A 23,560-nucleotide genomic window follows, 5' to 3' on the forward strand; every position below is an offset into this window, starting at 1 on the left:
CTACCATCAGATCAAACGTGAGTTTGCTAATATGTTCGAAGAGCATTTGCATGCCCAGAACATGCGCGCGCGCACACACACACACACACACACACGGCCTCAGATGAGTGCTGGACTTAGGTACATTCATACTCTGCAAAAACTCTTCTGACACTAATGAAAAGGTGAAACTGAGCCATAGTGGAAGTTCAAGGATCTGTCTTTTGCTGCAACACATAAAGTGGCCCTCACACATTTCTGCAGTGACCCAGAAACAGAAGTCTGGCGAAATGGGGAGTGGTTGGCTATGTTCTGTATGTTCTGACTTTATTGAGACATAGAAAAAGGAGGAAAGAGTCAAGGTAGCATTAGCATGGATAGGTCATTTGGATTACCTCAATTCAGGTGTCATCTGAGTACATGAACCAGAGTCTTTTGGCAGCCTAACTAGGCTTTCACTTCTTACAAAAATGTCTCCGTTGATTCATAACCCCAGAACAAATTTTACTTTCTTTTGTGTTTAACCCACGGTTTAGCGCTGGATAATGGATGCTTCTAGCCCTCTATCTTGAAATAGCTTCTTCAAAAGGAAGGAGGAAATGCCGAAGTAAAAGTCCTTGACACCAGAAAGAAGTAAATTTATCTACCTTTGTACAGAATAAGTCTTTTCTTCTGCAAAGCCAGCTCAATTATGTTCTCGGCTCTATTCTTTCTTAAAAACTTTCTACTCGGGGTTAAACATCCTGATCCAGTTTTCAACACAACAGCTTTCCCGCTTCTTACAAGCTTTTCATTCCCACTGCAACCTAGACAGTATTGTCGGATCTTTGTATCGTGGCGTGTCAGACACTGTCACTTGGCAGACAAATGGGACGGAGGCAGATTGGAAAAAGGCAGGTACAATGGACAGAGCAAAGAGCACAGAAAACTAAGACATCTGCTTACTTGACTGTGAATTGTGCCACTACTGTAAGGAAACGTGGTGACATTATTCTGTTCTATTCTATCGTGGTAAAATCCAAAGAAAAATTATGTCCAGGAAGAAAACCTCAAATCACTTTTGTTTTTGTTTTTTACATGCAAGATATTATTTGACTAAAGCTAAGTATCTGTGTTAATTTTCAATAAGCAAGTTCCTCTTAGTTCCATCGGCAAAATACAACATGACCCACAAAATTCTAGGGACTTTGCCGTGGCATAGAATAGCAGTTGATGACCAGAGTGTACCCAATGCTAGCTGCTGAGATATGAAATAGTATGCTGACACTGTGCAGGAAGAGGATCACTGTACAAACCAATTTTCAAAACATCATAATAATAATAATAAATGTATTTAGATGCTGCCAAGCTGACCGGGTTACCCCCTCACACATGCAATCAAAGCTCACTGCAGGCAAGCAACCATGCCCTGGGCCCCCCAACCTCTCTCACTGCCAATGAAAACTAATAAATGAATAGAAAGAAAAGCTACCCAAGTTTGTTGTTGTTGTTTAGTCGTTTAGTCGTGTCCGACACTTTGTGACCCCATGGACCAAAGCACGCCAGGCACTCCTGTCTTCCACTGCCTCCCGCAGTTTGGTCAAACTCATGCTGGTAGCTTCGAGAACACTGTCCAACCATCTCATCCTCTGTCATCCCCTTCTCCTTGTGCCCTCAATCCTTCCCAACATCAGGGTCTTTTCCAGGGAGTCTTCTCTTCTCATGAGGTGCCCAAAGTATTGGAGCCTCAGCTTCAGGATCTGTCCTTCCAGTGAGCACTCAGGGCTGATTTCCTTCAGAATGGATAGGTTTGATCTTCTTCCAGTCCATGGGACTCTCAAGAGTCTCTCCAGCACCATAATTCAAAAGCATCAATTCTTCGGCAATCAGCCTTCTTTATGGTCCAGCTCTCACTTCCATACATCACTACTGGGAAAACCATAGCTTTAACTATATGGACCTTTGTTGGCAAGGTGATGTCTTTGCTTTTTAAGATGCTGTCTAGGTTTGTCATCGCTTTTCTCCCAAAATGCAGGCGTCTTTTAATTTTGTGGCTGTTGTCGCCATCTGCAGTGATCATGGAGCCCAAGAAAGTAAAATCTCTCACTGCCTCCATTTCTTCCCCTTCTATTTGCCAGGAACTGATGGGACCAGTGGCCATGATCTTAGTTTTTTTGATGTTGCATATACCAAACAAAAGAATGCAACTTTACTACCCCCTTTCTTCACCCTCTCTTCTCCCCCACCCTTATACTGTGTACAACATTGAAGTCTCACATTGAATGTAACTGATCAGTAGGAAAGACTCCACGGGCTGAAAATAGAGACAATTCATGTGCTTTTGTAACCCAAGATCTTTAATAATAAAAATAAAAATTTTAAAGAAAGAAAAAGCCTGTTCTTCTGCTGTCATCCTCCGGACATCTCTGGGAGGGGGGACCAGGGAAGCGCCTCAGGTGACAAGCACAGGGTCTGGGTTGGTTTGGATGGGGGAGAGGAGTTCCTTAAGGTATTGAGGTCCTGAGACATGCATGGCTTTATAGGTCAACACCAGCACTTTGAATTGGGCCCGGAAACTGATCAGCAGCCAGTGCAATTGTGCCAGGACTGGTGTAAGACTCCTGGCTTTCTGATGTTCAGTTACAAGTGCCAACATGGCATTATTAATATGCCAACAGAACAAACAGTTGGAAGAAGCGTTCATCATACACCAGTTAAGGTTTACAAGGAATACTTACCGTATTTTTTGCTCTATAAGACTCACTTTTTCCCTCCTAAAAAGTAAGGGGAAATGTGTGTGTGTCTTATGGAGCGAATGCAGGCTGTGCCGCTATCCCAGAAGCCAGAACAGCAAGAGGGATCGCTGCTTTCGCTGCGCAGCAATCCCTCTTGCTGTTCTGGCTTCTGGGATTCAGAATATTTTTTTTCTTGTTTCCCTCCTCCAAAAATTAGGTGCGTCTTGTGGTCTGGTGCGTCTTATAGAGTGAAAAATACGGTATTTGGGGTTTACTTACAAAGCCCATGACCACCTGCAGAGGCTTTGTGACCCGCAGGTTGGGGGGAAACACTGCTACATTCTTCAGTGATTCCATTTCACACCCATCTTCCAGTTCTGAGTGTTTACACCTTACGTTAAAAACTTGGGATGGACTGGGGCTTACTGCTGGTGTACGGACAACCCTTCGGACTAACAGTCTACCAACCTGAACTGAGAGAAGTGGTCTCAGATTTGGCTCAGCAAGAAAACAGCAATATCTACTTCCATTAGCACAAAAGTCTGCCCTTTGGCAACCTTCTTTTTAAGAACATTCACCAGGAAGTCATTTCGCTTCGTGGTGGGATTTGGGGTTGAATGCTAGAGCCAGAATAGGGATTCTGTTGGGTGTATTACAGAGCTCAGTGGCAGGGCACACACAGAAAGTCACAGGTTTGGCCTTTGACATCTTCAATTAGACAGACCGTGTAGCAGGTGATGTGAAAGAAAGCTCTGTGTGCCAGAAGAGAAAATACTGAGCTACATGGACAAATAAAGTCTACCCTGGTATAGGGTAGCTTTCTGTGTTTCTAGGATGAGGACCCTGGGCTTTCTGTTACGGGAGAAGCTCAATAAATAAGCTGAAATTGTCTTGTCCAGGGCTGTTCAGTTCTTCGTGGATGCTAACTATGGAGCCTAGCATATGGGGTGGGTTGCACTCATAGAATCATAGAATCGTAGAGTTGGAAGGGACCCAATGGGTCATCTAGTCCAACCCCTTTGCAATGCAGGAATCTCAGCTAAAGCATCCATGACAGATGGCCATCCAACTTCTTCTTAAAAACCTCCAAGGAAGGAGAGTCCACAACCTCCCAAGGGAGACTGTTCCACTGTCAAACAGCTCTTACTGTCAGAAACTTCTTCCTGATGTTGAGTCGGAATCTCCTTCCTTGTAATTTGAAGCCATTGGTTTGAGTCCTACTCTTCAGAGCAGGAGAAAACAAGCTTGTTCCCTCTTCCATCTGATGGCCCTTAAGATATCTGAAGTTAGCTATCACATTTCCTTTCCTTTCCAGGCTAAACATATCTAGCTTCTTCAAGCGTTCCTCATAAGGGTCGGTTTCCAGACCCTTGATAATCTTGATCAGGGAACCTCAATAAATATGCTGGAGCTGTTTTGCCCAGGGCTGTTCAGGACTTTGTGGGTGCTTTGACAACCATGGGGGGCCTAGCATATGGAATGGGTTGCATTCTTGACTAGGCAGGAAAATATGGGAGACTTTCCGTTGACTCCCTAGTAATGGTCAGGCCAGGCTATCTCAAGGTTCACCTGTATCTTCATATACATACCCAGACCCTGAGATCTTCATCAAAGTCCCTTCTTCATTTGCACTTGACCAGGTGAGGTGCTGCTACAGAAGGATGACCATTTTGAGGATGGTGCCCCGACTCTGGAATGTCGTCCCCAGAGAGGCTCACCTGGCACCTCATTTTATGCTTTTTCAGCAGGGAAGGACATAATATCCCACCATGCAGAGTTCAGTTAGTCCCATGGTTTACCTGGATACTGATGGCTGTAAAAGCAGGAATGCTGGATTGCAAGTGGCAGAAAACAGTGCAATGCTCATCCTCTATCACTGATTTTATGGAGTGCGGTCCGGTGAAGTTCTTGTAGTGCCTTGGGACTTTTTCCAACATGGCAGGCAAGGCAATGTTTAAAAAAACCCTTGGAGGCATGTTGTGACATGTTTACTAAGCACCTTGAGAGTAAAATAACTCGCATCTGCAGCAACTTGGATATAACTGTTTTGACAGCTCGGCCTAAGGACATGTTTAGAGCACTGCCTATTCCTATTTTATTAGATGACTTTCAGTTATTATGGCTTCAGGACATGGACAAGGAGAAATCTGGCCTCCCAGCTGTTTGTTCAATCCTTGGCTTCTTGGCTCGTAACACCTAGCAGGATGGGACTGGTTAGCTGGGTCCAGGAGACAGTGAATGTCTCCTAGTGAGAAAAAATGGTCCCAGCTGCCTTTGAAGGACATGGTGGCATGGCCTCCTTAGACTCAGAAGATTGCAATAGCTATCAGTTAGCCACTGATACTCCCCTCTGGGGTCACTGTGCTTCAATGCTTTCATTCCTACCTGGAAGGCCAGTACCAGGTGGTGGTGGTGATGGGAGACAGTGGTATTTATGTTATGGGATGGAGATATTATCAGTATGCTGATGGCACAACTCTATTTTCTCTTGTCACCTAATTTGGGTGAGACAGCAGAAATGTTATTTTTTTGATACCTAAAGGGCTGGGTGAAAGCCAACATACAAGGGATGGGGAACCAAGGTAAATAACTATTCTGCAAACCACTGTTGTAAATCTATATTGTCATCCTCTTCTCTGGAAGGTTCAGGAGGAAGAGGGGGAGGCAGTCCCCACCATTTCTCTGCAGTCCAGTCCCTGACACCCCAGCCACTCTGGGCGGCTCCCAACAAAATACTAAAAACACAGTTAAACACCAACCACGCAAAAGTTCCTTGGACAGGTCTGCCTTCGGATGTCTTCTAAAAGTCAAATAGTTATTTATCTCCTTGACATCTGAAGGGAGGGCATTCCACAGGGTGGGTGCCACTGCTGAGAAGGCCCTCTGCCTTGTTCCCTGTAACTTCGCTTTTCGCAGTGAGGGAACCACAGAAGACCCTCAGAGGTGGGCCTCAGTGTCTGGGCTGAATGATTGGGATGGAGCTGTGTTGGTCTGCTGTTTTGTTGTCTAGTCGTTTAGTCATGTCCGACACTTTGTGACTGCATGGATCAGAGCACGCCAGGCACTCCTGTCTTCCACTGCTCCTGCAGTTTGGTCAAATTCATGCTGGTAGCTTCGAGAACACTGTCCAACCATCTCGTCCTCTGTCGTCCCCTTCTCCTTGTGCCCCCATTCTTTCCCAACATAAGGGTCTTTTCCAGGGAGTCTTCTCTTCTCCTGAGGTGGCCAAAGTATTGGAGCCTCAGTTTCAGGATCTGTCCTTCCAGTGAGCACTCAGGGCTGATTTCCTTAAGAATGGATAGGTTTGATCTTCTTGCATGGGACTCTCAAGAGTCTCCTCCAGCACCATAATTCAAAAGCATCAATTCTTCGGCGATCAGCCTTTTTAATGATCAGACTTCTTTACACAAAAGCTCACACCAATAACAAACTTAGTTGGTCTCTAAGGTACTACTGGAAGGAATTTTTTTTTTTTTTTTTTATGGGGATGGAGACACTCCTTCAGGTATATAGGGCTGAGGTCGTTTAGGGCTTTAAAGGTCAGCACCTACACTTTGAATTATGCCCGGAAACCAACTGATGATTTAAAAGGAATACCAAACAAACAGTGACTGCAGAGACTTTTTCATTCAGTTGGGAAAAAATTCTGGAAAGTACAGGTAATGAGCACCTGTCCAATTTCAACAGGAGTATACCTATCTCCGCCTTGAACTGCGGAGGGCCTTCCTTATAGGTGAGTACCAAAATCCTGAACCTGGCCCACCAGGAGTTTGACAACCAGTTCAAATCCCATAAACGAGGTGTTATACGCTGAACATGGTTTTTCCTCCCCCCATCAAATACAATGCAACATGTTTTAAGACTGCTCAGAAATTGTGATGAGTCCGAATAATGTTATTAGGTTGCTCACAGGTAGATGAGAACATAGCTTGCTGGTACTTAAAACAACTTTAATTCTAGTCTTCTGTAAAGAATCTGTGGAAATGTATGTACCAAATGTACTCAGCTTCCCTCTCCATATACGTTAAAATCCAAAATCAGTTAAGGCATCCTTTGTATTTTAGCATCCTTCATCTCACTGAGGTAATTTCAACAGATCTAGCTTGCTAAATATATCAGTTCCCTGTATCATCTCAGTAACAGAACTGGGTTCTTCTTCAAATATTACCACAAAGTAAGTTTTACCACCTCAAATTTTCTCTTGCAAAAGTGAAGCTACATTGGGACATTTAAAATAAGGAAGCAGTATGTTACTCTAAACTTTACTTATCTGCAGGTGTAAATACATAAGTCTAATAATAAGAGTTCCCACTGAGAAAAGTGTTACTTATATTAAAATATTAAAACTATTTAATGAGCTTTCTCCCACTGCCCTCCAAAAAAGTAAGTTTAAGTGTGTGCCTTAACCTGCTTGAGGCAAAGGAAGTTTCAAACATATTGGATTTGAAACTAGCCATTATTTCCCATGTTGCAAAAATGGCAATTTTATTTCCCGACAGCAAATGAAACTGTCAGGAAAATTTAGATGCAATAAAACTGTGTGGTTAAACCAACATGCTGGATTTGGACTAAAACTGAATTAAAGGAATTAAAATTAAGCATTATGTCAGTCAAAGTTTATAAAAACTTTATTAAAATAGGGATATTTGGTGGGAAAACCTGGGAGTTTGGGCCTCGGCAAAGCCCAACAGGACCTGTCCATTTCATCTCTATCAATTGTGTCACATTTGGAATTTGCACAATGAAAAATATTTTGCATAAGTGTCTTGCTCCTGGCAACCTTTCCACCTTTATAAAAAGTTGTCAAGGCAGTGTGTGACTTTCACGGTGCAGAGTTTGAGAATGGTGGCTTCAGTCCAAGGCTAGCTAATAACGGCTGACATGCACTGGAACCTAGAGGCCTAAATCAACATTGTTTTCACAGCTGTAATTAAGCCACCTAATCAGAAGCACATTTTGACGGGACAGTTTCTGGAAGCCAGACATTATAATTTCTTATGCCTGGAGCGCAGTGGCTCATGAGAGGTCCTCATTTAATTTCAGTTTGTGTGTGAGTGTGTGTGTGTTTTAAAAGAGGCAGTAAAAAGAAAATACTATTTGGAGGGTGGTGGTGGGGGAGGCGGCGGGAAAGCAGGGCGCATCTGTTGAAATGAAGCAGGCCTATGTGTTCATGTCTTGACCAACTTGCAACCCACCCTCCTCCGGCCGTGCGCCGAGTCCCCGTCTCTCAGGTGGCAGCTGTGCGCAGTGAGAATAGGGACCTCTGCCAAGAGCAACAGATGAGCTGGTCTGAACCGGCTCTCTGTGTGTTCCGATTGTAAATTGTGCTGGTGATGATTAGAGAACTCCAACACAGGATGTTGACTCTTAAAACTGTCCAGAGAAAATAAGTTTTGGGTTGCTTTCCTTCGACTTCGGTAAAAAAACAACAACGGGGGAGGGGAGTGGGAGGGGAGGGGAAAGAAAAAAGTAAACCCTTTTTGTGACTTGGTGCGCAGTGTCGAGTCTCTGGCTGTCAGATGATTCCTCTAACATGAATTCACACGAATCAAATAGCCGTGTTGTTTTTATAAAAAGATATAAAAGGCCCCACAGCAAGACCCGTCATCTCGAAGTGTTTATAGAAGAGGACCGCTGCTGAGTGCATTTCTTTAAGAAGCAAACCCAAAGTGTTTTGCATGCGACACCACCTGCTAAAAGGGAGAGGTACCTGCAACTCCTTCAGTACCTAGAAGCTGGTTAGCACTTGTTATGACTTACCTATGCCCTGGTCACTCTGAACTGTCATCTGGCCCATGCTCTGTGGAACTGCTGCAATGGGGAACTTTAAACATAAACTTTCAACCTCAGAGGCCACAGTGAGACTATCACTACGAAAGCCCTAGTCACTGGGGTCTGATTACGTTTAGTTCTGCATTTTAATTGCATATGGATTCTATTAACTCGCCCCTTTGCCTTATAGGCAATGTTTTAATCAAATTACTACAATTTTCAAATATGCTACGATAGCTTGACAAGGTAAAAGTTCACATGCCTAGCATACGTGGAATAGCAAAAAAAACAAAAAACCCAACAACTTCATATCGAAGAGGAAATAATTTTTACAGACACACACACAAAGCAGGAAAATTTGTTGTCAAATTATTCTGTTGCTGTTTGTCCTCATGAGGGCAGTAAAGGTAAAGGGACCCCTGACCGTTAGGTCCAGTCACGGACAACTCTGGGGTTGTTGAGCTCATCTCGCTTTATCGGTCGAGGGAGCCGGCGTACAGCTTCTGGGTCATGTGGCCAGCATGACTAAGCCGCTTCTGGCGAACCAGAGTAGTGCACGGAAATGCCGTTTACCTTCCCGCCGGAGTGTACCTATTTATCTACTTGCACTTTGACGTGCTTTCGAACTGCTAGGTTGGCAGGAGCAGGGACCGAGCAACATGAGCTCACCCCGTCGCGGGGATTCGAACCGCCGACCTTCTGATTGGCAAGTCCTAGGCTCTGTGGTTTAACCCACAGCGCCACCCGTGTCCCCATGAGGGCAGTAGGGATGGGGAATTTTGATACTGTAGGCCAAACACCCACTGCCACTCTATCTAACCCTCCAGATTCTGCCCCAAGCTCCACTCCTCATTGGCCATGTGCCACACGGTCCCTGAGGGTTTCTGCCCAGTTGAAATAAGTCCTTGAACTGCAATACTGCAATACCTTTTGCTTGCTTGCCTGGCTGGAAAGATGAGTGGGTGGAATTCAGCGACACGATAATACATTGGATACCTCTAGTTGCGAACGGGATACATTCCGGAGGCCCGTTCGCAACATGAAAAGCCCATAACCTGAATCACTTTATCTGCGCAGGTGTGCGGCATAATTTAGCGCTTCTGCGCATGCGGCGAAACCTGGAAGTAACCCTTTCCGGTACTTCCGGGTCGCCGCGGGACACAACCTGAAAAAACGTATCATGAAGCAAACATAACATGAGGTATGACTATACTACAGTTCCGCCAGCGCAAGCATTTCTGCTTGACAGATGGAATCATGGAATTGTAGAGTTGGAAGGGACCCGAGCATCATCTAGTCCAACGCCCTGCAATGCAGGAATCTCAGTTAAAACATCCATGACAGATGGCCATCCAACCTCTGCTTAAAAACCTCCAAGGAAGGAGACCATTCCAATGTCAAACAGCTCTTACTGTCAGAAAGTTCTTCCTGATGTTGAGTCGGAATCTCCTTTCTCGTACAGTCGTACCTTGGTTGTTGAATGCCTTAGTTGTCAAGACCAGGTGAGGTCTGGTCAGATCTCACCTGGAGTACTGGAGTACTGTGTCCAGTTCTGGGCACCACAGTTCAAGAAGGACACTGACAAACTGGAACGTGTCCAGAGGAGGGCAACCAAAATGGTCAAAGGCCTGGAAACGATGCCTTATGAGGAACGGCTAAGGGAGCTGGGCATGTTTAGCTTGGAGAAGAGGAGGTTAAGGGGTGATATGATAGCCATGTTCAAATATATAAAAGGGTGTCACATAGAGGAGCGAGAAAGGTTGTTTTCTGCTGCTCCAGAGAAGCGGACACGGAGCAATGGATCCAAACTACAAGAAAGAAGATTCTACCTAAACATTAGGAAGAACTTCCTGACAGTAAGAGCTGTTCGACAGTGGAATTTGCTGCCAAGGAGTGTGGTGGAGTCTCCTTCTTTGGAGGTCTTTAAGCAGAGGCTTGACAACCATATGTCAGGAGTGCTCTGATGGTGTTTCCTGCTTGGCAGGGGGTTGGACTCGATGGCCCTTGTGGTCTCTTCCAACTCTATGATTCTATGAATCTATGATTCAAATCAGCTCCTGAATGATCAAAACCCAGAAGTGAGTGTTCCGGTTTTTGAACTTTTTTTGGAAGCCGAAAATCCGATGCAGCTTCTGATTGGCTGCAGGAGCTTCCTGCAGCTAATCAGAAGCCACGCTTTGGTTTCTGAACGTTTTGGAAGTCGGATGGACTTCCGAAACAGATTCCGTTCGACTTCCAAGGTGCGACTGTAATTGAAGCCATTGGTCTGAGTCCTACCCTCCAGAACAGGACTTTTAATAAGTCTTTGTAATTTTCTTCTTTTTATTTCAGCTTTGTGAAGCATCTGCCATTTAATCATATACAGTGGTACCTCAGGTTACATACGCTTCAGGTTACATACGCTTCAGGTTGCATATGCTTCAGGTTACATATGCTTCAGGTTACAGACTCCACTAACCCATAAATATTACCTCAGGTTAAGAACTTTGCTTCAGGATGAGAACAGAAATCGTGCTTCGGCGGCGCTGCGGCAGCGGGAAGCCCCATTAGCTAAAGTGGTGCTTCAGGTTAAGAACAGTTTCAGGTTAAGAACAGACCTCCAGAACGAATTAAATACTTAACCTGAGGTACCACTGTACAAAGTCACACTCCATGCAGCAGTAGCAATTGCAAAAGACGCCTCGCTAGAGGGAAGGGAGCATTTCCCAGCACTTAGCATTGCAGTTCCTGGGAAAATGCAAGGTCCCTATGACCAAAGAGCTGTGCAGAAGAGACTTGTCAGGATCCCAACAATAAATGAGTAATACTTTTGTTGGCTGTGCTCAAAACTATCTGAGAAGGCCCTCAGATCTATGATTCATAACAACATTGTTTCCCCACAAACATTCTCAGACTGCCTGTCCAAAGGTCTCCTGAATTGTGTCATCTCTACCTAGCTCAGCTTGTGGCATTTCATCACGACGACGCCTCACGGAAAACAAATGAAATAGATACCACACACAAAACCGCATAAAAGCATTAATGACACAGGCGGCGGTTGGATTGCAACATTAGTGGAGATATGCATCCAAAAGCAACAACTCTTGATATTTCCAGTGGTAGGATGACAGCCCAGCTCTTTTTCCAGCTGTTATCTCACTTGCAACCATCTTCTCTTGAGGTTCATAATTCTTCCCCGCCCCCTTGATCTGAAGCTGTCCTCCTGACCCCAGAACATTCCCATCCCCTCTTCATGCATGCAATCCCCGTCTCCTCAGGTTCTCTCACTCCATCCTCCTCCTAATTCTTTTTCGCCCGTTTCCCCTCTCTTTGGTGATACTATCTAGATTCCAAACGTTTGAGTAATTGCTGGGAATTCCTCCCAATATGTAATATAATTGCATAACTCTTTGTCTGCGGCCAGGTGGACATTTTTTCGTTCTTTGTGCACAAAATCTTCAGCATTCTAAACTAAAACCTCCTAACGTTTGCAGAAATAACTTTGTTTCCTAGTGCCTAACGATTGCAGAAATAACCTCGTTTCCCAGTGCCAACAACAGGATTTCCCTGCCCTCAAGCAAGGAATGGGAATAGCTGTTCCTCCTGTGGGATTGTGGATGGCAATCATACTCTGGAGTGGTGGATTTGTCCACTATTTGGTTGCTGTTGTGTTTTGGGGTTGTTGCTGTTGTTTAGTTAACAGAAAGCAAAACATGCCTTCCACAGAAGGACAACCCTTGATGAATACGTGGACAATGTGCACATTTGTTCGAATGCCTCTAGGTATATCAATCATAATATAGCTTCAGCCATGAATAGCTCAGTTGGTTGAGCATGAGACTCCTGGTATGCCCTGCAGAGGACCTTAAGGTCCATGAATAATCATAGTTTAGAGGTCCCGGGCCCTAAGGAAGTCAGATTATCCTCCACCAGGGCCAGGGCCTTCTCAGTGATGGCTCCGACCTGGTGGAATGCTCTGTCCCATGAGACCAGTACACTGCAGGATTTAACTTCCTTCCGCAGGGCCTGTAAGACAAGAGCTATTCTGCCTTGAATTTGAATTTAACCTGATCTTTTATTCCCCTTCCTTTTATTCCCCCTCCCCTTTTTATGAAGATTACCCGCTCTGGGATCCCACAGCTAATTCTCCCCTGGTCTCCTCACTGACCCAAATAGGACTAATTTAGCCAGCTAGCCCTGGTGATCATCTAATGCTTATTGGATGGATTTCCCCCCAAATTGATTTTTGAATTCTGAATTTATTATTCACGTTTTATACTGTATTTTATGCTGTTTTTTGTTGCCTCAATTAAGTGTTTTAAATCTGTTGTTAGCCACCATGAGACTGGTTTTCTGAACCAGGAAGGGCGGGGTAGAAATAAAAATTTATTTATTATTATTTATTATTAATCTCAGGGTCATGGGTTTGAGCCCCAAGTTGGGCAAAAGATTCCTTCATTGCAGGGGGCTGGTCCCTCCCAACTCTACAATTCAAAGATTTGATGATTCCATGAAATTCAAGTTTATTGTTTCTTTTCGACATGATCACAGGTATGGTTCTGAGCCGTGTGATGCAAACAAGAGTTGCCCAGACTCCTAAGCCAAACTTGGGAATATTTGAATAAGCAATCACTGAATTAAACAAGACCAACAGGGAACCAGGCAGAGAGGGCCTTCTCAGTGGTGGTGCCCTCCCTATGGAACGCCCTTCCATCAGATGTCAAGGGGATAAAGAACTACGCAACTTTTAGAAGACACCTGAAGGCAGCCTTGTTTAAGGAACTTTTTAATGTTTGATGTTTTATTATGTTTTTATATTTTGCTGGAAGCTGCCCACAATGGCAGGGGAAACCCAGCCAGATGAGTGGGGGTGTGTGTGTGTGTATGTATGTATGTATAAATAAATAACCCCTTCATGGATCACTGCCTTGCCGTGGCGAAGGGGCTTGAATAACTCAGAGAAGCTATGAACTATGCCGAGCAGGGCACCCAAGATGAACAGGTCATAGTGGAGAGTTTTGACCAAACGTGATCCACCTGGAGGAGGAACCGGCAAGCCACTCCAGTATCCCTGCCAAGAAAACTCCATGGACAAAGACAACAGGCATATAAAAGTTATGACGCTGGAAGATGAGCCCCTCAGGTCGGAAGGTGTCCAACATGCTACTGGGGAAGAGCAGAGGACAAGTACAAGTAGATCCAGAGCTGATGAAGCGGCTGGGCCAAAGCCGAAAGGACGCTCAGCTGCGGATAAGCATGGAAGCGAAAGGAAAGTCCAATGCTGTAAAGAAAAATATTGCATAGGAACCTGGAATGTAAGAACCATGAACCTGGGTAAGTTGGATGTGGTCAAAAATGAGATGGCAAGAATAAATATTGACATCCTGGGCATCAGTGAACTAAAATGGACGGGAATGGGCGAATTCAGTTCGGATGATTATCATATCTACTACTGTGGGCAAGAAACTCGTAAAAGAAATGGCCCTCATAGTCAACAAAAGAGTGGTGAAAGCTGTACTGGGATGCAATATCAAAAATGATAGAATGATCTCGATACGAATCCAAGGCAGACCTTTTAACATCACAGTAATCCAAGTTTATGCACCAACTACTGGTGCTGAAGAAACTGAAATTGACCAATTCTATGAAGACTTACAAGACCTTATAGAAGTGACACCAAAGAAGGATGTTCTTCTCATTATAGGGGATTGGAATGCTAAAGTAGGGAATCAAGAGATAAAAGGAACAACTGGCAAGTTTGGCCTTGGAGATCAAAACGAAGCAGGGCAAAGGCTAATAGAGTTCTGTCAAGAGAACAAGCTGGTCATCACAAACACGCTTTTCCAACAACACAAGAGACGACTCTACACATGGACATCACCAGATGGGCAACATCGAAATCAGATTGATTATATTCTCTGCAGCCAAAGATGGAGAAGCTCTATACAGTCAGCAAAAACAAGACCTGGAGCTGACTGTGGCTCAGATCATCAGCTTCTTATAGCAAAATTCAAGCTTAAACTGAAGAAAGTAGGAAAAACCACTGGGCCGGTAAGATACAATCTAAACCAAATCCCTTATGAATACACAGTGGAAGTGAGGAACAGGTTTAAGGATTTAGATTTGGTGGACAGAGTGCCTGAAGAACTATGGATGGAGGCTCACAACATTATACAGGAGGCAGCAACGAAAACCATCCCAATGAAAAAGAAATGCAAGAAAGCAAAGTGGCTGTCCAACGAGGCCTTACAAATAGCGGGGGAGAGAAGGCAAGCAAAATACGAGGGAGATAGTGAAAGATACAGGAAATTGAATGCAGATTTCCAAAAAATAGCAAGGAGAGACAAGAAGGCCTTCTTAAACGAGCAATGCAAAGAAATAGAGGAAAACAACAGAATGGGAAGAACCAGAGATCTGTTCAAGAAAATCAGAGATATGAAAGGAACATTTTGTACAAAGATTACCATAATAAAGGACAAAAGTGGTAAGGACCTAACAGAAGCAGAAGACATCAAGAAGAGGTGGCAAGAATACACAGAGGAATTATACCAGAAAGATATGGATGTCTCGTACACCCCAGGTAGTGTGGTTGCTGACCTTGAGCCAGACATCCTGGAGAGTGAAGTCAAATGGGCCTTATAGAAAGCACTGCAAATAACAAGGCCAGTGGAAGTGATGGTATTCCAGCTGAACTATTTAAAATTTTAAAAGATGATGCTGTTAAGGTGCTACACTCAATATGCCAGCAAGTTTGGAAAACTCAGCAGTGGCCAGAGGATTGGAGAAGATCAGTCTACATCCCAATCCCAAAGAAGGGCAGTGCCAACTACCGCACAATTGCACTCATTTCACACGTTAGCAAGGTTATGCTTAAAATTCTACAAGGAAGGCTCAAGCAGTATGTGGACCAAGAACTCCCAGAAGTGCAATCCGGATTTAGAAGAGGCAGAGGAACCAGAGACCAAATTGCAAACATGCGCTGGATTATGGAGAAAGCTAGAGAATTCCAGAAAGACATCTACTTCTGCTTCATTGACTATGCAAAAGCCTTTGACTGTGTCGACCACAACAAACTGTGGTGTGGTGGAGTCTCCTTCTTTGGAGGTCTTTAAGCAGAGGCTTGACAACCATATGTCAGGAGTGCTCTGATGGTGTTTCCTGCTTGGCAGGGGGTTGGACTCGATGGCCCTTGTGGTCTCTTCCAACTCTGTGATTCTATGATTCTATGAAACTATGGCAAGTTCTTAAAGAAATGGGAGTGCCTGATCACCTCATCTGTCTCCTGAGAAATCTCTATGTGGGACAAGAAGCTACAGTTAGAACTGGATATGGAACAACTGATTGGTTCAAAATTGGGAAAGGAGTACGACAAGGCTGTATATTGTCTCCCTGCTTATTTAACTTATATGCAGAATTCATCATGCGAAAGGCTGGGCTGGATGAATCCAAAGCCGGAATTAAGATCGCCGGAAGAAATATCAACAACCTCAGATATGCAGATGACACAACCTTGATGGCAGAAAGTGAGGAGGAATTAAAGAACCTTTTATTGAGGGTGAAAGAGGAGAGCACAAAATATGGTCTGAAGCTCAACATCAAAAAAACGAAGATCATGGCCACTGGTCCCATCACCTCCTGGCAAATAGAAGGGGAAGAAATGGAGGCAGTAAGAGATTTTACTTTCTTGGGCTCCATGATCACTGCAGATGGTGACAGCAGTCACGAAATTAAAAGACGCCTGCTTCTTGGGAGAAAAGCAATGACAAACCTAGACAGCATCTTGAAAAGTAGAGACATCACCTTGCCAACAAAGGTCCGTATAGTAAAAGCTATGGTTTTCCCAGTAGTGATGTATGGAAGTGAGAGCTGGACCATAAAGAAGGCTGATCGCCAAAGAATTGATGCTTTTGAATTATGGTGCTGGAGGAGACTCTTGAGAGTCCTATGGACTGCAAGAAGATCAAACCTATCCATTCTTAAGGAAATCAGTCTTGAAGTGCTCACTGGAAGGACAGATCCTGAAGCTGAGGCTCCAATACTTTGGCCACCTCATGAGAAGAGAAGACTCCCTGGAAAAGACCCTGATGTTGCGAAAGATGGAAGGCACAAGGAGAAGGGGACAACAGAGGATGAGATGGTTGGATGGTGTTCTCGAAGCTACCAGCATGAGTTTGACCAAACTGTGGGAGGCAGTGGAGGACAGAAGTGCCTGGCGTGCTCTGGTCCATGGGGTCACAAAGAGTCGGACACGACTAAACGACAACATAAATAAATAAATAAATAAATAAATAAATGATAGGCATAAACTAAAACAGTACCAGTTGAGATGAATGTTGCTAAACTAAGTGTTATATTCATCTCCTTTTAAGGATTTTGAGAGTTCTGCATTCTGAAAAAATTTGGGAGCCCATACAGGCTTAGACCTATTTAGTTATGTGCAAATTATCCATCGTGTATGCAAATATTACCCATTAATTAAGAATGATTGGTAATATAGCTGAGATGTTTTCTGTTTTGCATTCCAAAACATGAAGCTGCACTAATACAATGCTAACACTTTGTGTCTGTACATGGCACCTGGATAGTTTATAAAGCACGATTTCAGAGGCTTTTCGCTCCAGCCCAACACTTCAAAAAGAGTTTGTTAGAATGAACTTTCCTCAAAGCTCTCTCTGGCCAGAGGAAAGCAGCTCCCTGCGTAGCAGGCTGCACTTGGCATGGCGCCCGCTCCCTTGTTCACAACTTAAGCACCAGTAGCAATCGCAACAAATATTCAGACGGAGACAAAAAGGAACATCTGAAAAAAGATCCTGAGTTGAACATGTAAAAACCAGGCAAGATGCCCAAGAAACGTAAAGAGTTTTAGGCCAGTTAAGACTCTGATCCTAAATTTTGTACGTGTGTTAATATAATAATAATAATAATAATAATAATAATAATAATAATAATTTTTATTTATACCCCCACCCTCCCCGGTCAAAACCAGGCTCAGAGTGGCTAACATCGAATGTATAACACATTAACATAAAATCAGGCAATCAATTAAAATACATCCTAAAATCAGATCAGGATCAGAGTAAAATCCAATCAGATGTTGCCTGATGATGGCTTCCAAAAGTGCACAGATGCAACCCCACACCACACTTTCGCCCTAAAAAGCTAAAGAAGTAATGTATGAATCCATGGCCTGATAGCTAAACCGTGGCTTGTCTTAATGTCTGGACCCCAGGTCTGTCCGCAGAGTGTGGTTTGGTTCAGGGGTGAGACAAGCCACAATCTTGAACCCGCAGTTGTTCTGCAAACATGTACTTGTTATTTCCCATCTCAATTGTTTCAATGGGAGAGAAAATAACTTTTGATCCACAGCCTCCCCCAAACTGCCCCCAACACACCACTTTCATATCCTAACATCCCTGAGGGACTGGTGGGCAAACGAGTGATCTTGGTGGAAATGTCTTCTTCCACCCCAAGAAGGAGGCCTTGGGTGAGAGACCTTCTCTGCTACCTTCCCTGATCCATAAGGTCCAAGCGACCCTCATCTGCCCTTCCCACAAGGTAAGGATTGCTCCCTTTGTTGGCCTTAATTTATTTGTGGGCAATAATGTTTCAGAGATTAAATTAGTCTTGAAATTGGATTAAATCTTATAGTACGGGGTGGGGAAGAGAAACCCCATGTTTCATTAGCAGAGAATATGCTATGACTGAAATATAGATGTCCATGGAGAATATTCATGTTTTAATTTATCAGTTTGGTTCAGAAAAAATAACTAACAATATTACCGTATTTTTCCGTGTATAAGATGCCCCCATGTATAAGGCGCCCCCTATTTTGGGGGACTAAATTTAAAGAAAATGAGGGGAGATGGCCCAAAGTTGTTGAGCTTTTTTAAGGGGGAATTGCACATGCGCCATCACCCCAGAGGGACCACAAAGAAACTTCATCACAAACACTGGTCCAATGTGGATTTCCCTCTTTGGAAACCTGCCTGGACTTCAGATATCACCTTATTTGTATCTGCCCATTCTTCTAGTCTCCCAAGAAGGAGCCTGGCATATAGTTTGGAGGCTACATCTAACAAACTAATGGGTCTATAATTGGCAGGATTTTTCTTATCACCCTTTTTATATATTGGGGCAATTATACTCAGCTTCCACCCTTCAGGTATGCGACCTGAGCTGTTAATGTATGAAAACAATTTTGCAAAAATGGGTGACCAGAAATCAGGTCTTATCTTATAGATCTCCATTGGGATCATGTCTTCTCCTGGAGCTTTATTAGCTAGTTGGCTTGCGATTAGCCTCTTAATCTGATTGGGCAGTTCTGGCAGTTCTAATAACAGAGTATAGTAAACTTGTGGGGGTGAGTCAGGACAGGGGCCATATATTCCTGTAAAATATGTCACCCAATCCTTTCCTTGGACAGATGCTTCTAACAAGTAGCCCAGCCCATTTGTGCCTTGGGCAACCAGATGCCAAAATTTCCGTGAGTCCTTTTGAAGTGCTGCGTCTCCCAATGCTTTCCACTGTTGTTCATAATATATTTGTTTCTTGCTTTTAAGTAATAATTTATAATTGTATCGTAATTGGGCCACCTCAGCTTATAGAGCAAGATTGTGCTTATCCTGTTTTAACTTCAATTTTCGAAGTTCCCTAGCTAGGCATTTTTTGCTTTTCTGACATTCCTTATCAAACCAAGTCTGTCTTTTAAACTTTTTGTCCCAGAGGGACCATTGCTGAGGGCTGGCAAAGTGGGCAGCCGCTCCCCTGAGCGGGAAATGCTCCCTAGAGCGTGGGCCTCTAACCAGCTGGCTAGCGCGCAACTCCTCTCCCCACGCCACTATCCGTGTATAGGACGACCCCAGTTTTTTGACATGATTTTTGAGTCTAAAAACCTCATTTAATATATGGAAAAATACGGTATTTCTTAATAGGAGGTAGCAAACCTTAAAAAAAAACTGTCCTCCTGAATCATTGCCAAAGAAAAAGGAGATGTGACGCTATACTTTTCGATTTGGCAATCTTACACACAAGCATTCGTACAGGACAAAAGGGTGACAAATTAATTCAACTGTTTCCTCCTCAACTATAAAGACTTTTACAGGGGGTAGAGATCAATTTGCTCTGAAGGGCAAAAGCCAAATTATAGATAGCGTAATATACTCCATCTTTCCAGCAGAGCTACGTAATAAATAACAAAATACTTTTTTTGTAATGCAACCCAGTTATGCAACCAAATGCAGGACTCTGTAGAGTTGTGTGGTAGAGTAAAATTCTGAGGGGAGGGGGGATAAAATTATTATTATTATTATTATTATTATTTAAAAAGCAGACACTTACCGAATGCAAGCTTTCATTTTCACGAAGGCATGCTGTTTGGAGTTCTGATTTCAGAGCTGAAATGTGATGCTGGTGGGACGCTATTTCTCTCTCGAGTGTAGAGACTCTGGAGCACGCAAGTTGATAGACATCCATGAAACTCACAATCATTGCCTAAAGCGGAAGGAAATGGAAAAGGAGTCGTTTTTATATACAAATGCTGGTATCAGGTCTGTGTCATCTGCGCCTAACCACATTTCTGAAGAGGCAACATCTTATTATCTAGTTTGTATAACTTACTTGCTTAGGAACACACTCCCCCCAAAATTGAACATCAATACTTGCCTCTTAAAAATATATCAGATTGTATACATTTCTGCCAGTGCTGCAAATGCTATTCTGTTAATCTGGCAAAGCTTTCATTTCACTCTCTTCTACAGTGTTTGAAGAATAATGTATTTGGATGTGTAAACAGAGGTTTCTGGACTCATCTCCCAGCTAATTTCACTCAGCGAAGCTCAGAAGAACACCAGAGAGGGAGTACGAACATTTTCAAAATGAATGGACTTGCTAATTCTCCCAACTCACCTTTAAAAAGAATTAGATTTAATTTGGCATGAAACTAAAGAAAGTTACAGACCTCTGAAAGTAAATAATCTGATTACAATATAGCTGGGAAAATAATTCTGTTCAGGTATATAGTGAAGGAATGTCCCAGCCGTGTAATATTGATCAGACCGATAATAAAGTTAACTGCACAAGAGAGTATAAATGATTTGGCAGTGCTGGTAACTTGATATCTGACCTAAATAGTATAACACTATTGGGATTATTGGACTTCTTTACAACTGGTTAATCACATTTTATAGTTATAGTTTCTCTCTGAAGTGACCTGTACTGATTTCTCAAATGTTAGAATAGCATTAGGGCTGATATATAAAAAAATTCTATTTCTTTACTGAATAAACCAAGATTAAAACAAAATATGGTGCACTCTTTAGCATTTTTCTTTTTTTCCTGATAAAGTAAATGAACATTTTGGAATGATCAGGCTGGTAAACGTGTGTATAGAGCAGGGGTCAGCAAACTTTTTCACCAGGGGGCCGGTCCACTGTCTCTCAGACCTTCTGGGGGGCTGGACTATATTTTGGGGGGGAAATGAATGAATTCCTATGCCCCACAAATAACCCAGAGATGCATTTTAAATAAAAGGACACATTCTACTCACATGCTGATTCCTGGATCGTCCGCGGGCTGGATTTAGAAGGCAATTGGGCCGGATCTGGCCCCCAGGTCCTAGTTTGCCTACCCATGCTATAGACCCTCCAAGTGTCCCTATTTTCCATGGATGTCCCTGATTTAGAGAAGCCATCCCAGTTTCTGGTTTGATCCTGTAATGTCCCGCTTTTCTTTAGGACGGCTCTGATTTCATCCGAGAAATGTTGGAGGGTATGGAGTTATGCGACACCCCCCCCCCCGAGCTAAAGAGATAAAAAACTATATAACCTTTAGAAGACATCTGAAGGCAGCCCAGTATAGGGAAGTTTTCTTTTAAAGTTGAATGTTGTATTATATTTTTATATACGTTGGAAGCTGCTCAGAGCGGCTGGGGCAACCCAGTCAGATGGACGGGGTGTTGTTGCTGTTGTTGTCATCATCATCATCATTGAATAGGGTGTCCCTATTTCCATTGGAGAAATACTGGGGTGTAGGCGAGTAATCAGAGTCCTGTTTAGCATACCATATCCCAACCATGGGATATGTGAGAGAGAGCTGGACCATAAAGAAGGCTGATCGCCGAAGAATTGATGCTTTTGAATTATGGTGCTGGAGGAGACTCTTGAGAGTCCCATGGACTGCAAGAAGATCAAACCTCTACATTCTGAAGGAAATCAGCCCTGAGTGCTCACTGGAAGGACAGATCGTGAAGCTTAGGTTCCAATACTTTGGCCACCTCATGAGAAGGGAAGACGCCCTGGAAAAGACCCTGATGCTGGGAAAGATTGAGGGCACAAGGAGAAGGGGACGACAGAGGACGAGATGGTTGGACAGTGTTCTCGAAGCTACCAGCATTAGTTTGACCAAACTGCGGGAGGCAGTGGAAGACAGGAGTGCCTGGCGTGCTCTGGTCCATGGGGTCACGAAGAGTCGGACACGACTAACAACAACATCCCAACCCTGCAGCTCAGCTATACATGTTCCTCAAACATTTTTGAGGTTCAGTGAAATATTAAGTTCATCTGTAGAAGAAGCAGAAATATGATCATTTTGGAAGTATTATACCTTGGGATGGAAGGGGATGATGGGTTGGAGAAAGAGATGCGCATTTGCACAGCAGATACAGAGAAGGAACTGTGTGTAGCGAAAAAGACCTTCCATGTAGGGGGTCACTCGCTGGACTGGAACCACACACAAACTGCATTGTGATCACAGAATCACAGAGTGTAATTCTAACCCCTAGTGTGCTTTCAAACACTGCCTTTATTTGCAGAATATGGCCCAGATTGCTGTATTCATGCCTCGCTATCATATTGGGCTACGCATATCCTATTGTACACAACTACAGCTATATCAGGGATGCCAGATCATAGAAGCATAGAATTGGAGAGTTGGAAGGGACCCTAATATTCATTTATTTGGACCCCCTACAAGGCAGGAGTGGGCACAACTCAGTATTTTGGTGCAAGCTGAAAGTTCGTCAGCTATTGTACTTGGGGGGTTTTGCTCACTGCTATTGATATAACGAGTCTATATTGAATACAGCAAATCCAAGAGCGTTTTTACACATGGTCTCTGTGCTTTAAACACATCATTTGTGAATTATGTCAATGCACAGGCAAAAGTCGCTACTGATTTGTACGGCATAGCTAAGGGAATTTTTAAAAACTGTTTAACAGAAATGCTTGTGGAAAAGCTTCCCCATCCCCTCAACTCCAACCACTAGATATTTCACGCAAAGTGTTGAAGAAACAATTCTACTTAAACAGTTATGTTATGGAGAAACATGTTCCTTTTTTCTCATGTTAACTTTTTTTTATTCTCAATTACAAAAGGGTAATCTTTGTTCTTTTTAAAAAAAAACACACACAGAGAAAGGTTAAAAACCACTTGTTCAATACTGTTCAAATATCAGAAACATAGACAAGTACAAATGACCAGATAGAACAGTATGTTATGCAATCATAAGAAACTATAGGCGTTATGAATCAACTGCAATCCAGTCTAATCTCCCAAGTGAAATTTAGACAGCGCTACATACATTTTAATTCGGACAAGTTCTTTGGGGTAACATTTCCTACTTTCCCAAAAGGAACCATGGAATTTTCAGTATCAAGTGTTCAGAGACTCATATTTAAATCTCAGTGGAAAGATGATATTTCCAGTAGCTCACAGTATTTATTAGTGTGCTGCCAAGAATGGATTTATTGCTGACTCAGCATAAAGTAACCTGTGCGGTAATTAAGAAAAATCAAGATTTCTGTTTTTGACTTTTTTTCCGAAAGACAGTAGGATGAAGAGTCTATAACTTCTATAATACAGAACTCCTTTTCTGTTTTACGGAGTTCAATACCTTTTTTCTTTTTTTTACAATTCGTTTTAAAATAGTACGTTAAATTTCAGACTGAATATCACCTATCCTCTGCGAGGCTGTTTCTGCAGAGTCCAGCCATTTTTTAACTGATAGTCCGTTTCTACCCTTCCATCCCAAAGAACCAGATTCCTCAGATGTGCCTGGTTTAAGGCGCAATGTCTGGACCTTTATTGTGCTGGTTAGCTGAAATGTTTATCTTCTGGCTTTG

General features: G+C 43.2%; 1 protein-coding gene across 1 annotated transcript in view; it reads right to left on the reverse strand.

Moving 5' to 3' along the window:
- Nucleotides 1–23,560, reverse strand: part of CCDC171 (coiled-coil domain containing 171) — a 205,439-nt gene that overhangs the window by 11,131 nt on the left and 170,748 nt on the right. The window contains exon 25 of the mRNA XM_080988549.1: nucleotides 19,782–19,934. Within this exon, the coding sequence (XP_080844675.1) occupies nucleotides 19,782–19,934 (153 nt within the window). The remainder of the gene's footprint in view (nucleotides 1–19,781; nucleotides 19,935–23,560) is intronic.

Source organism: Podarcis pityusensis, assembly GCF_964106645.2.
Source record: "Podarcis pityusensis genome assembly, chromosome: 17".
Taxonomy (NCBI): Eukaryota; Metazoa; Chordata; class Lepidosauria; order Squamata; family Lacertidae; genus Podarcis; species Podarcis pityusensis.